The sequence below is a fragment of the Tetrao urogallus genome, assembly GCF_951394365.1.
Source record: "Tetrao urogallus genome assembly, chromosome: 18".
Taxonomy (NCBI): domain Eukaryota; kingdom Metazoa; phylum Chordata; class Aves; order Galliformes; family Phasianidae; genus Tetrao; species Tetrao urogallus.
This window is the reverse complement of record NC_136831.1, coordinates 8,128,106-8,141,993: the sequence shown is the minus strand read 5'-3', so window position 1 is coordinate 8,141,993 and position 13,888 is coordinate 8,128,106. Positions and strand designations below refer to the sequence as shown.

Genomic DNA, 13,888 nt, shown 5'->3' with positions numbered 1-13,888 from the left:
CTCGATGGGACACTGCACCACAAGAAATGGGAACCAGGCCACTGGGACAGGAGAGACATATGTGAGGAGTCCCGACAGGTGAGCTAAAAGCACAGGGCATGGGGCTTTACTTTCAGGTTTACCCACCCCACCCCGACACGCACTGCTAAACTTGTCTTCTTCCTCCTGCACTCCACAATCATCTCAAACACGAGCAGCGTTCAAAGAAAGCAGCAGGCACAAAGCAGGACGCTGACAACGAGACCTGTGCCCTGTACGTTAGCAGCCTGCGTTTAACTTCACAGAGATGAGAACGGGCTCACACAGGAACGCTACGCAGTGACACGACCCCGAAGGGCAGAATCAGCCCGGCCGCTCCGCACTGAGACACCTCACAGGAGCCGGGACAGCCGAGGAGCACACATCGACCAACTGCCCCCGGAGCCACCACATCACCGGCCCCAGCTCTGCCCTCCCCGAGGTACCTGCCAGCGCCTGGGGCGGGCTGCAGCAGCGGGCAGCACTCATGACCGCGCGCTGCTCCCGCCGCCCTCTCCTCTCACCGCCTGGGCGCCGCCATGTTGCCCGCTCTGACCTCTAAATGACTTCCGGGTCGGCACTTCCGGTGTGGGGGGGGATCGTGTCATACGTGGAAAAAGAGCAACCAGAGTGAGGTGCAGTAAAAATAAAGGTGAATCGCAGCTGGGCTGCTGAGCGCGTTCTTGTTCACAACATCACCCGAATGTTTAAAACGGACATCCAAAACACGCTGCTATTCAGCTGCTGAAGGCGTTTTGGGGAGTCGAAATCAGCTGCGTGTTGCAGGAGGTCACGTTTCAGGTCAGGTTTCAGGGGCTGCTGCTCCCCAGCGCAGTCTGCTTTGCCTTGCCTTGCAGCAGAGCTGATCCTTGCTGGATCCGCTGAGCAGACTCAGCTTGCTGACCTCAAGAGGAAAACACTCATTTTGCTTTTTGAGTCCCCCAGGGCAGGTCTGACCGGCTGAAAGCTGGTGCAAGGCACGCGGAAGCATCCTCTGCTGCAGTCTGAGCAGAAGGAGAGGAGAACAGCTCGGACTGCTCAAGCTGTGAAGCATAATCGCACCCCCAGACAGCTTTAAAATGTTTTCTCTTAAGAGTTCAAGCTCAGGGGATGTGGGCAATAAGTCACTGAAATGTTTAAGAAAATGGTTCTCAATATTTTAACATGGAAATCTGCCTCAGAACTGTCTTCCCCCCAGGCTTTAATTTCTTTATAGTGTTTAAATTCATGCAAAAGTCATCTTAAATCATTATTAGGAAGATAAAATGAAAACACTCACTCTAATTCACCAAGAATATCCTACTTGGAAGCATTTATTTCCACTTCTAATCTATTTGGGGAGCTGGGGAGAAATTAGGACTTCACATTTCTTACAATTAATATCCTGTTTTACTCTGAGTTCTCATCACTCAGCATATATCACTTCGCAGCTCCTGTTTGCATCTCAAGTTTTTGTAACTTTCAGAGATTTGGTCTCAAGTTAAATTTACACCTGCAAAAACAAAATAAGCACCACGTAGCAAACACACACAATGGCTACATAGAGGGCTGGGATGGCTGGTTGGTTTTGGGGCAGTTCGGGTCACGGAGGAAAAGGTTGAAGTAGGCAAGGGTTCTGTGTCAGGGCTGAGATTTAAGGTTTAATGATTTTCATTGCCTTTCACTTGGGCAATAAATTGCACCCCTGTAGAGAAGGGGTAAAACACTACTTTCCTAATTAAGAAGAATGTTATCCGTGGGCCTCAAGGCAGAGAAATACCTCCTTATGAAATGATAACGATGATTTAAGGAACTCTGAATGTCACATACCCGTTTGGGTTTAACCACTAAAGCTAATCGTAGGGAAAAAAAAATAATAAGATTTTTAGTGAACACAAGTATCCAAATGCCAGAGCTGTATTTCAGCCTAAAGACTCTGCACAAGCTTTGGGTCTTGTTAGCAAGAGTTTGGGTCTTAAATTCTGCAGTCTGCCTCCACGAAATACTGAATGCTCCAGAAAGCACCAGGCACTGTGATTGTTAGAAAGCACAGACAGCCTTTCCAGCACCCACGCTGGGCTCACTTTGTCCCACAGTCTCATCCCCCAGTAGCAGTGCTGCAGGATGACTGGAAGGCTGCAGGAGGAGAACCTGCCTCGGCTCAGTGCTCCAGGGCGAGCTCTGGTCGGTGCAGTGATTCCCGAGGCGTCTCTGACTTTTTTTTTGGCTAGTTGCTAAGATTGCTTGGAATCTACTGCTGCTTCTACGAGGTTATAAAATAAACACTGCACCTACAAGTCCGTTTTCGGGGTGATGCACGGGGTGTTTAACCAGGCGACTCGCATTAATGTTAATTACGGAGCACATATTAACAGCATTATACGATCCTTTTTCCTATTAGCACTATCATAAATCTGATTGGTGGGGCTTAATTAGATCTCGGCAGCAAAATGCAATAGTTTGATATACAAAAGGACAAATTCATGGAGACAGCATACTATTATTATACCCTAATCTCAAAATCTCTCCTTCTCTTTCTCATAACACCAACAAGGCTTCTTGTGAGATTGATTTGTTGTCAGAAATTGATTTAAGGACCAACTGTAAAAATATTATATTTTCCTTGCTTCATAGAATGCAGCATTGATGTTAGAGCTCCACAGAGACTCGATGTACTTTCAGATAGGGAACTTTAAAAGCCAAGTGCAAAATAAATAAGATGGCATCCTGCTGTTATTGTGGTAACCTTTACAGATCATTTCAGAGCTGTGGCTGTTGTGGAGTTCAGTAATACACCATGTGGGAAGCCGTAGCTTAGTGCAGTTCCACCCCCATGAGCTTAAGCCCCACTGAATTTGCTTTTTTGGGGTCCAGTTGCAGTACATAACATAAGAAATGGTATACAAAATGCACTAAAATATATTAGGAACACAGAAATAAAGGATAAGAAGAACTCATGCAAAGCTGAAGGCCAATCCCAGAGCTTTGGTGTAGCTGAAGCTTCCAAGAACAAGTGAAAGAGTCGGCCTGGTAGATGAGGGCTCAGTAGTCTTTCCTAACAGGTGTGCCAGAGTGGTTTCTTTCCCGAAGCAGAGTTCAAATATACCATAGGAAATCAGCAGCTCAGAACTGCTGCCTCTTCCCAGCTGTCCAAGGTGGCCTCGTGCTGACCCTGTGGTATGCTGATTTTGGCAAGCCCTGCGTAGCCTGCTCACCACCTGCAATGGACTATGAGCTGTAATAGCTTCCTCTAAGGAAAAAAACTTCCAGCCTTTCCTTAGGTAGAGCTTTGCCGAGTGGTGTAAATTCAGCTGTGATACAATTTGGAGTTGACATCGAGTCTGGTGCAAAGGAGTGGGTAATGGGAAGTAAGCAGCGAGGTGAATGGGGACGAACCGTGCTGAGGGAAATACTCCTTAAGACACAGTGAGACCTACAGAACATTGAGTAGTTCCACAGGAAGAGCCTGCAAAGATCGTCCAACTGCCTGAACTCCTCAGGCTAACCGAAAGTTAAAGTGTATTATTAAGATAATTATCCAAAAGGGGATGGGAACAGGGATGGGGATCATCGACCCTGCCCACAGCAAGGGGTTTGAAACTAGATGATCTTTGAGGTTCTTTTCAACCCAGGCCATTACATGATTCTATCTATCTATTGTATGATCAACCACCTCTTTAGGAAGCCTGGCCCAGTGTCTGACCACCCTCACAGTAAAGAACTTCTTCCTAACATCCAGTCTGATTTTCCCTCATGTTTCTTCATTGACTTCTGCAGCAAAAACAAGCCACGTGTTCACACAGGAGCTGCACGGCGCCCTGCAGTCCCCCATCGTGTCAGGCATCCCTTCTTAACTCACCCAAACATTGCCGTTTCTGACAAGCAGTGATACCCCTTATCCCTTAAAAGTTCTCAGCCAGCATCAACAATGGGTTTTTCCAGCAACTCTTTGCCCGGAAAATGACACTCTAAAGTAAAGAACCTGTGTCCTGTGCTCTTTCAGCTGAGAATTGCAGCCTGAATATCTCGAGACCCTGTTTCTTTTCTTTTTCTTTTTTTCCCATACCTCCTTTCAGAGGTCTTTTTTTTCCTGGAAAATCTATGTGAAATTCCCAAGCTGCCCACGACTCAGAAGATCTAATAAAAATAAGATTTATTAAGAGCAGAGGGAGGAAATCAGATTAAAACTAAAGAAACAGCTTGCATAACTGATCTCTTATACTCAGCAAATGCTCAGGAAGTGCTCAGTGCACACATTAACTGTTTTGTGGAAGGCCTTTCCAGCCTGACAGCCAAATGGAGCGAGCACACAGTCTGCAGAGTGTGTCCCCTTTGCAGATATGGCCATCAGCTGCACAAATCCCATCAGCACATGCTCGCAGCTTTTCAGCCCCAAATGCTTTTGACACCTCACAATTCCCTCATCCTTGAAGCCGTGCAGGAGGGGCAGCTCCTGGCCGTGGGTCCCATGCACGCTATGTGCAGAGCACCAGGACTCCCAGCCCCACAGCTCAATGTTCTCATCACAACCAGTGTCTCTGCTTCTGCCTACCACCAGCTCTTGTTGTGAGTGATGCAGTGCTGTGCCTCATCAGTGTACGCTCTGAGATGTTCAGGATTTCTGCCTCTTGTCCATCTGCCCATCACTCTTTTCTTCTCACACCAAGCTGTGCTTTGCTCTCCCATTCATCCCATTACACTGCAGCTTCTACTTTGGCAAGGTTTAGACCCCTGCCTGCAGCATCAACATTGCAAGACTCCGTTTCTGACTCATTTTTTTCTCCTGGCAGCATTTTTGCCCAGGTAGGCAGCACTCTGGCAGCAATGCTCGTGTTCAGGGACACAGCAGCACCCATCTGCCTGCCATCCTGCCGTGGAGGCTGGCTGAGCTTATGAACCCCGTGTGCCAAGTGCCAGGAAACAGCTTCAGCTTCCTCCTCATTCCAAACGATGCCCAAAGAGTCCTAATTCAGTCACAGTGGGCTCCAGCTTCTGGAAGCAGTTCTTATGATTTACTGTTCACATTTGGTTGCTATTGCATCTGTTCCTCAAAATAAGATTTTTGCACTGATGGGCTCCACCAGTCCCATTAACCAGGCATTTCCCTACTTATCCACTGTCAAGCCCAAGCAGCACATCTTTCACTTCTGCTTCCACTGGTGTAAATTCTCCACTTACGGCTTCTTACGCCTCCTGGAAAACATCTCACTTAGATGGGCTGCTACTTCAGTGTAACCTTCATGGCTTTTGCTGGCTATTTTTCCTGTTCCTTCTCCAAAATGAGAGGGAGCAAATGGATTTCATTTTACATCTCAACACGCACCCCATTCTCTACTGCTTCTTGGATGCAGTCTTGCTCCACGTTTGTTGCCACCTTACCCAGATGAGAAGGGATGCTTGGGCCAGGAGAGTCAGGAGATGGCCACCATGAGATGAGCTTTGCTTTGTGAAATGTTTCATGCTGTAGCAACAGCTGTGAACCCTTTTTTCTACACCTGCAGGAGTCTGCATGGCCAACTCTTCCTCACTGCACAGCAGAACAGCATGGTTGTCCTAAAGCACCTTTGCCTAAACCTTCCCACCAGTGTGGGTCCTGCAGGCATCTGCCATTCCCAAGGCAGGGAGGGATGGTTTGTGCTGTCTGAATTACTGCCCAACCCAGCGTGTGAGAAAGCAGCAAAACCACACCAGGATATTTACACATTATGTTTGATAATTATATGTCATTTGTGGATTCTGGACTTTTAAATAAACTCAGCCAAACTTCAGCTGGGATTTCTGCACATCTTTATGTTCTATCTAAAAACTTAAGCCCTGATCCAGCTTTTACTGATATCAATCAATAAATGCTTTTGATGACATTAAACACAAGCTGGTTTAGATCCACTTGCTAACACTCAAGCATCCCTAACGAACTGCCTGCTGCATCACTGGGGCTGAAGCTGCACTGCACCTCGTGCCTGCCCACACTGGGGTGGCACTTTGTAGGGGTGGCATTTTGTAGAACGTGTCCATAGCTTGAACACTGGTAACATCAGCACAGCTTGATCAGTACCTCGTGTTATTTGGCTCACCGACTTCACAGCTTTCCAGCAAATTTCCCGTTCTGCATGACTTCCTTCTGCCCTGTACTATCCCAAGCCTTTATGTAAGAAGCATTGCAAGCCACTTAACACTAGTTTGTTTGGACAGTTGTTCTGCAGCAGAATTTGTTGGATTCAGCAAAAATGCCTTCTGCTGTCATAGCAGCACCAAACTCATGAGTGCAAATGACTGACTTGCAAGGGTAACAGCACTCCTGAGCCTTGTAATTATGCACAGTGCTGCTATTATATAATTGATCTGGGGATTTCATAAATTATTCTTTTTATAGTTTCTGAGAACACCCAAAGTCAGGTTAGGGAGAGGTTTAATGGTGGCAGAAGGGTACCTGATGGCTGTGTGTCTGACTGGAAGGGCTTTCTGCCCGCCTCAAACCAGCACAGAAAATCACAGTCTTGGCAATGGATGCACTGGGGTGTAGGGCAGCAGTATTTCCTCACAGGGATTCTCCTTCATACCCCTCAATGTCAGCACAGCCCATCCTGGTGCTGGGCCAGGTGAGTCACTCCCAGGAGCAGAGTGAGAAACTCCAGCATTTCCCCTCACTGCGGAGGGTTTGTATTTTTATCTTTTATTTTCCTAAATTTGTGCACAAATGGGTTCAGTTTCCAAGGACATCATGTCACGAACGAGAACCACACCATGAGAAGCTGGGGATGCAAGAAGGCCCTCAGCTCTGCTGCTCCCAGACACGGCCTGAAACTTTCTCAGCATTTTGGACACTCAGTGGAAACTCACTCAAAAGGAACGATTGCCTTGCACGTCTTGCGTGTCTCCATCTTTAAATCACAGAACGCAGCCAAGACTCAGCAAAACTTCTTTAGAGAAATACCACGTGTCCTATTGACTGCAAACACCATAAGACAAACCACGCCCAGAGAAACCTCCTAAAGCTAAACAAAACAAAGGAGAGCGAGAGCAAGAGGATGTCTTGATTACAGAAAAGCAGAGCACCCATTCTCCTTATTTATGGACAAGATGCTCAGGGACTCAGAGTTGCTATAAATCATGCAGCCAAGCAGATATTTTTCTGAAGCTCTCACATCCCAGACCAACTAACCATGCTCACATTAGCTCAGCAGTTGACAACCATAGCAAAGAACTTGCAGAAAGGATAACATTTATGAACATATCAAAATGATTCATAATGGGCTATTAAAAATAGCAAGAGATGAAAGAGGCAGCCTACAGATAAGCCATTTTGAGATCCTCAGTAATTCAGAACGCTGTTTTAAAAAGTCAAGTTTTAGCTATCACAGAGCCATCCCTGCTGCTCGGTAGATAACAAGGTGGGCTGTTCCTGTTGTGGTAAGGGCTCTCCTCCACCTAGGGCTCTTTATTTCATTCTGGCAGCTATCACACAGATACTGAAAAAAGCTGTGCATAACTCACACCCACCTTCCATCTCTTGAGCTCTGTCATGCAACCATCCAAGCACACACCACATTCTTTTCTGTGGGCTGGCTCCGCTCAGCACAAGCATATTCTAAGGGTTAATTTTGGCAGCGGAGGGTAGCTGGTCAAGTACACTGCATGTGTGCCCCCTGGGCAGTTTTCAGAGTCTGCCAGGCACTTGTTAACACACTAAACCCATTCATTTTTTGATGAATTTGTGGCGTGTTGGACACGAGCCAGAGGCTGAGCTGGGAACAATATTTATTTATATCTACACGCAATAATTCACGTCTGCCCAAATCATGGACTTTCCCTAATCTGCTGTATTTCAAAACACTTGCAGCTCTCTCAACCGATTAGCATTGGCTTTGCTTGGCCCGATCCAGTGGAAAGAAATGTAAGACAGTAAGTGCAGCTGAATGCTTTGATTCACTGATAGAGGCTGACGTTCTGTCCCCGGCTGCTCTACCAGTCTGTAATTTAAAGATTCTTCTGAGGTGTAAAGAGCCGTGTTTTGTGCCATGACAAGTAGTATTGGACATCCAGTCCTTGTTCTATGAGAGAAGCCCTGCCAAAGTGCAGCCTGAACAGAAGGATGAGAGGTTTGTATGCCACTGAAGCAAAGAAGGAGCCTGTAAAAGTTGCTTCTTGAGAGCTATATCCCCAGAATGAATTACTGTCTGCAATTGGGAAGGAGGGAGCTGATGCAGCCTACACCATCCACTTGATGGATCACAAAGCTTTCATAGCACAGGGTTCCAGCCACTGTGCTCCTCTCTAGCAAATATAAACCACAGTGTTTGGGCTGAGAAGAACTGCACAGCAGTGCATGGAGCTACTGAAGGTAAAAAAAAATGCCCCTCATACGTGTAAAAGAAAAAAGAGAAAGAAGAAACAAAGATTCGGAGCTTTGTTATTCAGGCTTGCAAATTATTTTGAAAAAAATGCAGCCTGGGTGCAAACAGGTTTAGTGTCCACTGTAACTAGAATGAGAAAATGTGCTGGAACCCAAACTGCATCTGCATATGACCCGAATAGGGTGACATTTCTGGATGGAGACACTGATGACTGTAACAGGAGGAACAGCTTCTGAAACAGCACATACCTTTCAGGACATCAGTAGCATGGAGGCTAGCAGATAAGGAGGGAAATAAAGCACAGATTGGAGATGAGACTTGCTGAGATTCACCAAAAATACCGTGAAAAATCCTATGTTCTCTCCAATAAGCTGTTGGCCCATGCATATAATGTCCTGGGTTTAAAGGCAAATAATCAGAGGATCTCCCTGTCTGCAGCTCTGAGACATAGATGGGGGTACAGCCACACCTCAGGGTGCCAGCAAGCAGGTAAGAGCAACACAAGAAGGTTTTATAAAGGCAGATCTGTATTTTTTACTGGTCCGTATGGGGACTGAGTTGAATCACCCTGGCCAGCCTCCCTTATTCACCAGTCCTACATTCGTTTGTCAAGGCACTGTTTGTTTTCAAAACAGCCAACATGACTTATTTATATGTGGTGGTAGCCTGCTCTTTTTGGTCACACATTCACCTTCGGGAGACCTTTGTAATTTTCCATGCAGTCTGAACAGTTCATCTTTGGTATTTCCAATCCAATTCTTCCTTATGGCAGCAAAAATGAGTGTAGTCTAAGTCTGATATTTTATACCTGGGGAAACTTGAAGGGGTTGCGTCATTAAGAGCAACTTTATCTGACCTGAATTTGGCTACTGCATAGTTTAAGTCCCTTAGGGGACCTTCATTAATACAGCATTTAGGAAGCTTTTGGAGTTCTTAAAATCCTTATAAATGTTCTTTTCAGAACTAAACTATAAATTCAGCTTTTTATCATAAACTTTTTCCCTCCCTAAATAAAGAACTCTCAATTTATTTCGCTCTATTTCATGACAGTGTTTTAAAACAGAATTTAATGCTCGTGAAGTGCTCTGCAAATCAAAGCTTTGTATATATGGGCTGTATCGAGGAGGGGACGTTCCGACTTTGGCCAGGGCTTTTTTTATTCTCCATAGCATTAGAATTAAGTTCCCTATATATGCCAGCCAAGATCCAAATCAGATGGCATTAGGTGCTATATATATAGCATAAGGTACAGTCCAGGTCACTGATACCTGAATTGAAGAGGGAAGGAAGCATTGCTATCACTGCTCTACAGGTGGAGACAGCTGTATCCCGAAGAAACTGAAGTGATGCTTATCTCCATGAGCAGCAAGGCAGCCCTTCACCTCCACAGTGAGGGAGCAGAAGGTGTTTCAAGGGGACAGAAGGGGCTGTTTGGGCTCAAAGGTCTCAAAGAAGAAAATAGAAGAGCAGACATACCCCAGCACCAAGGAAGGTCCCAGAGACTGCATTTCTGCACTGATGCAGCTTTGTCCTGCTGCTAGGTGTGCTCAGCAGGGCACCTGGAAAGGAGCACAGGTCAGGTGGGGCAGGAGGAGAAGCTTCTCTCATTTTTACTCTAAGGAGTTAAAACTCAGCTCTTTTTCTTTCTTCACCTCCATCCTTTACATGCACTTGAAATTGTTCCTCTGCTCTAGACGCCACGAATAGAAGCGAGTCAGCCAGGCGTGCAGAGTTTGGTACTATATTAAATAACAGTGATAGTAACTGATTGTTTCCTCATGCAACAGCATCAAAGGACACCTCTGTTTACATTTTCTACTCTGCAAAGCCCTCAGCTGTGAGCTCTCTCAGTGACAGCCTGCCTTCGCAGCACACTTTGCTGCCAACCTGGTGCCCATTGCTGTGCCTTCCCCCAGGTTTTGCCATGACACAGGAGTCCCTGTGTGACAGCCCCAACCTCTCCAACAGTGCAGGGGGGCACAGATTGCATTGGAAAGATTGTCCTTCCTAACATGGTATGTTTGCCAAACTCCCTGACCTACCTGGTTTGAAACAGGTTGTACTAGATAACACAGAACATCCACAGCATTTCATATCACATTGCAGCCCCAGCCCCAGCCGGTTCATCCCTGGCAATAGCAGTGGGCTGCAGACAATCAGCTATTCTACCTGCAGGAAAGGGGCTCTATTTTCAAGCAAAGTGAGAATTTCCCAAATGTAAGACAGGTTCTGGTTTGCTTAGCTTTTAGATTTCTCTTTCAGATCCATTCTCCATCCTGATGAATTATTTTGTCCCTTCCTAACCAAATTGCCTTCCAGCTCAATGACCTTCAATTAGGCCAAGGTGTCCCGTGGCTCACACAGAAATCCCAGTTGCAAACTGATAGCGGCTGAATTCCTCTTTGCAGTGCAAGATAAGCTGTAGGCCAGAGCTGGAGAATACTAATGCCTGCTCCAATAGGAACAGGAGTGTTTTTCTTAAGTAAAAATGAGTTCAAACATGTAGGTGTATAACCAGAAGGGCTATGGAAATGTCAATCATTTCTTTATGGCACAGCAACTGTTCATTTCAAAAATTAATGCCACCAGAATTTTTGATATATTTTATAATAGGTGTGTCCATATATACCCACATAAAGCAGGTAACTAAACCAGCACCATCTCCACATAGTGACCTGGTGTACACTACCCACACAGTATCAGTGTCATGAAGGAAAGTGCAGGAAATCTCAATGGATCCATTTCTCAATGGCTTGTTGCATCATGGAGGCTGAGCTGGAGCTATTAGGGTTGGAGACTTCAGAGCTCATTGCAATGCACCTCCAGAAGTGTGTGATACTCAAACAAGCTGAGCTCCTTGGATGTCACTCCATTGCTCAACTTGCATATCAGGCTGTGGGTTTGGGAGCCAGAATTTGGATACTTGTTTTCAAAAATCATAGCCTACGTTTCTACCAGAGACAGAAAAAAGAGAAATTGTCTGCCCTGGAAAATAGCCATTCAGAAACAATTTCCCCTAAAATTCTCACTAAGAGTGATGAAAATCCAAAGCAAAGAGTAGGAAAATAAAGAAGCAAGATGAATTAATTCTCTTTTAAAAAACTTTTTACAACTGTTTTCTAATGAGGCACGGCCAATGTTGACATGCCATTGGATCAGCTTCAACTCCAGTTCCAGCTGCCGTGGAAGGTCCACCCCGGGTTGTTTAGAACAAGGCAGTCAACTACGTGCCTCAAGACTGCCTCCACCAAGAATTAAAGAAGGGTAACTGTCGTAGGCAATTCCTTTCTCAGGGGAACAGAAGGCCCTGTATGTCAGCATAACCTACCTGTAGGAAAGCCCGATGCCTCGCTAGACACTGGGTCTGGTTCACCCCTCTGATTTTTACACCCCTCTGATTATTACCCCTTACTAACAGTTCAGGCTGCCAGTAATGAAACAGCTGATAGAAGCTTGAGGACTACCAAAAGGGACTTCAGGGGATTGGGGCGGTTAGTTGATGGAGCAGGAGTACAGGTTGTATTTCCTCTGTTCCTTCAGCGGCAGGGAGGGATACTGAGAAGAATAGGAAAGCCTGTCTGATAAATATGCAGCTTAGAGGCTGGTGCCATGGCAGGAATTTTGGCTTTTTTGATCCTGGGGTGGTTTACTCAGTGCCTGGCCTAATAGATAAAGATGGGTCTCATCTATCTCAAAAGGAAAACAGATCCCAGCCTTGGAGGTGGCAGGGCTTGTTGAGAAAGCTTTAAACTGGGTGTGAAGGGGGAAGGGGATTATGAGGCTCAGCTGGTAAGAGAGCCTACCAGAGAAGATGAAGATGCTCCACTAGACCTGCTGTTCACGAACAGAGGAGGACTGATGGGAGCTGTGAGGGTTGGAGAGGAGGAGACTCGGGGCAGACCTTACTGCCCTCTGCAATTCGCTGGCAGGAGGTTGTGGCAAGGTGCGTGTCAGCCTCTTCTCCTGAGTAACAGTGACAGGACAAAAGGTGATGGCCTCAATTTGCACCAGGGAAAATCCAGGTTGGGTATTAGGAAATGTTTCTTCTTTGAAAGAGTGGTCAGGCACTGGCAAAGGCTGGTGGTGGAGTCACTGTCCCTGGATGTGTTTAAGACATGTAGATGTGGTACTAAGGAACATGGTTATTGGGAAATATTGCTGATAGGTGGACGACTGAACTGGATGATCTTGGAAGTCTTTTCCAACTATAATGATTCTGTGATCCTGGGACAACTGTGTGATGAATGGACAAATTCCAGGGCTGGATACAAACGCTGCCTTCCTCTCCTACAACTCAGCACTTCTCCTACTGACTATTTAAACCTCCACCAGAAATGACCCTACTCTATATTTGTAGTTTAATTAAAAGTTTCCATACACAGGTTGCCTTTACTCTCACTGGCCCCTGAATGGGGAAATTAAATGTGCAGCAACAGGGGAAGGCTTTGAGATGGTTTTATGGGGAAAGCTGCTGACTCACTCAATGACGTTTACAACCCACAGACTGTACCGTGCCTGGCCCAAAAGGCTGTGGCCAAGAGAGAGGCTGTGCCTGCATAAAGCAGCTCTCTATAACCCCATCTGCACATCTATATTTATATATTCTTTATCCTAGATAAAAATCCTTGTAACTTTTTACAAAAAGTAAAACAAGAAGGGCATTAATGGCAGGAGTTGCTCTTAAAGTCACCTGTGCTTGCAGACTGGACACCAAATGTGCCTTCTGGGGAAAAAGAAACAAGGTTTTGACCTATTTGTGTGCCCATCTACAGTTCCTAGGCCTCAAAACACAGCTCTTGGCTGGATGTAATCAAATCCCATGTACAGAGCTTATCTTCTGAGCCAATCCACCAGAAAGAAGTATGGCTGTGATGCTGTATTCAGCTCCCACTAGGAAAAAAAGAGGCTCTCTTTGGGCACTGGAACAAAAGCAAAAGTAATGCAAATCTAGCTTCAAAGAAGTGTGGGAAACAGAGTGGTTTCACCAACATCCCAAGGGCTCGTGCTGCTCAAGGGGGATGTGGGCAGCCCCAGCCCAGCTCTGCAGCGTGCTCCAGGGATCAGCACCATGCCATAGCACCGCCTCTACCTAGAAGGATGTAGGGCCAGCTGCATCCTCTTGGCCCTGGAAAAATATTCTGTAATGGATGGAACTGGTCCCACTGTGAAGGAGCTTGCCTGAGCACGCATTAATGGTCTTGCTGGAGCCCTCACATGGAGACAGAGGCCCTAAATTGTGATCGGGCATCCGTGGGAACTGTGCTCCATCACCCACAGCCTCATCACCTGCTCTGCTCCCAATCTGCTGGAGGGAGGAGGAAGATCCCCACGACAGGGCACACAATATTCCTTGTTTAAGCAGAACAATTTGAGCTCTGGGAATGCAGCTTAAGCCAGATAGCTTCTGTAGGTTTTGTAAAAATCACAACAGCTTTGCCTTAACTCCAACCCACATGAAGGTAACTAAAGGACAGCTGTCCAGACAAGGTCCCCGTGCCCCCTAGGCACCACTTGCGGGTCCCAACTCAGGCTGGCAG

The 13,888-nt window shown here is 46.2% G+C and overlaps 1 protein-coding gene across 1 annotated transcript in view; it reads right to left on the bottom strand.

Moving 5' to 3' along the window:
• COX10 (cytochrome c oxidase assembly factor heme A:farnesyltransferase COX10) overlaps positions 1 to 507 on the bottom strand; it is a gene marked incomplete at both ends in the record, with an annotated part of 94,123 nt that extends 93,616 nt beyond the window's left edge. Inside the window, one exon of the mRNA XM_079544483.1 lies at positions 465 to 507. Within this exon, the coding sequence (XP_079400609.1) occupies positions 465 to 507 (43 nt within the window). The remainder of the gene's footprint in view (positions 1 to 464) is intronic.
• Positions 508 to 13,888: the final 13,381 nt, after the last annotated feature.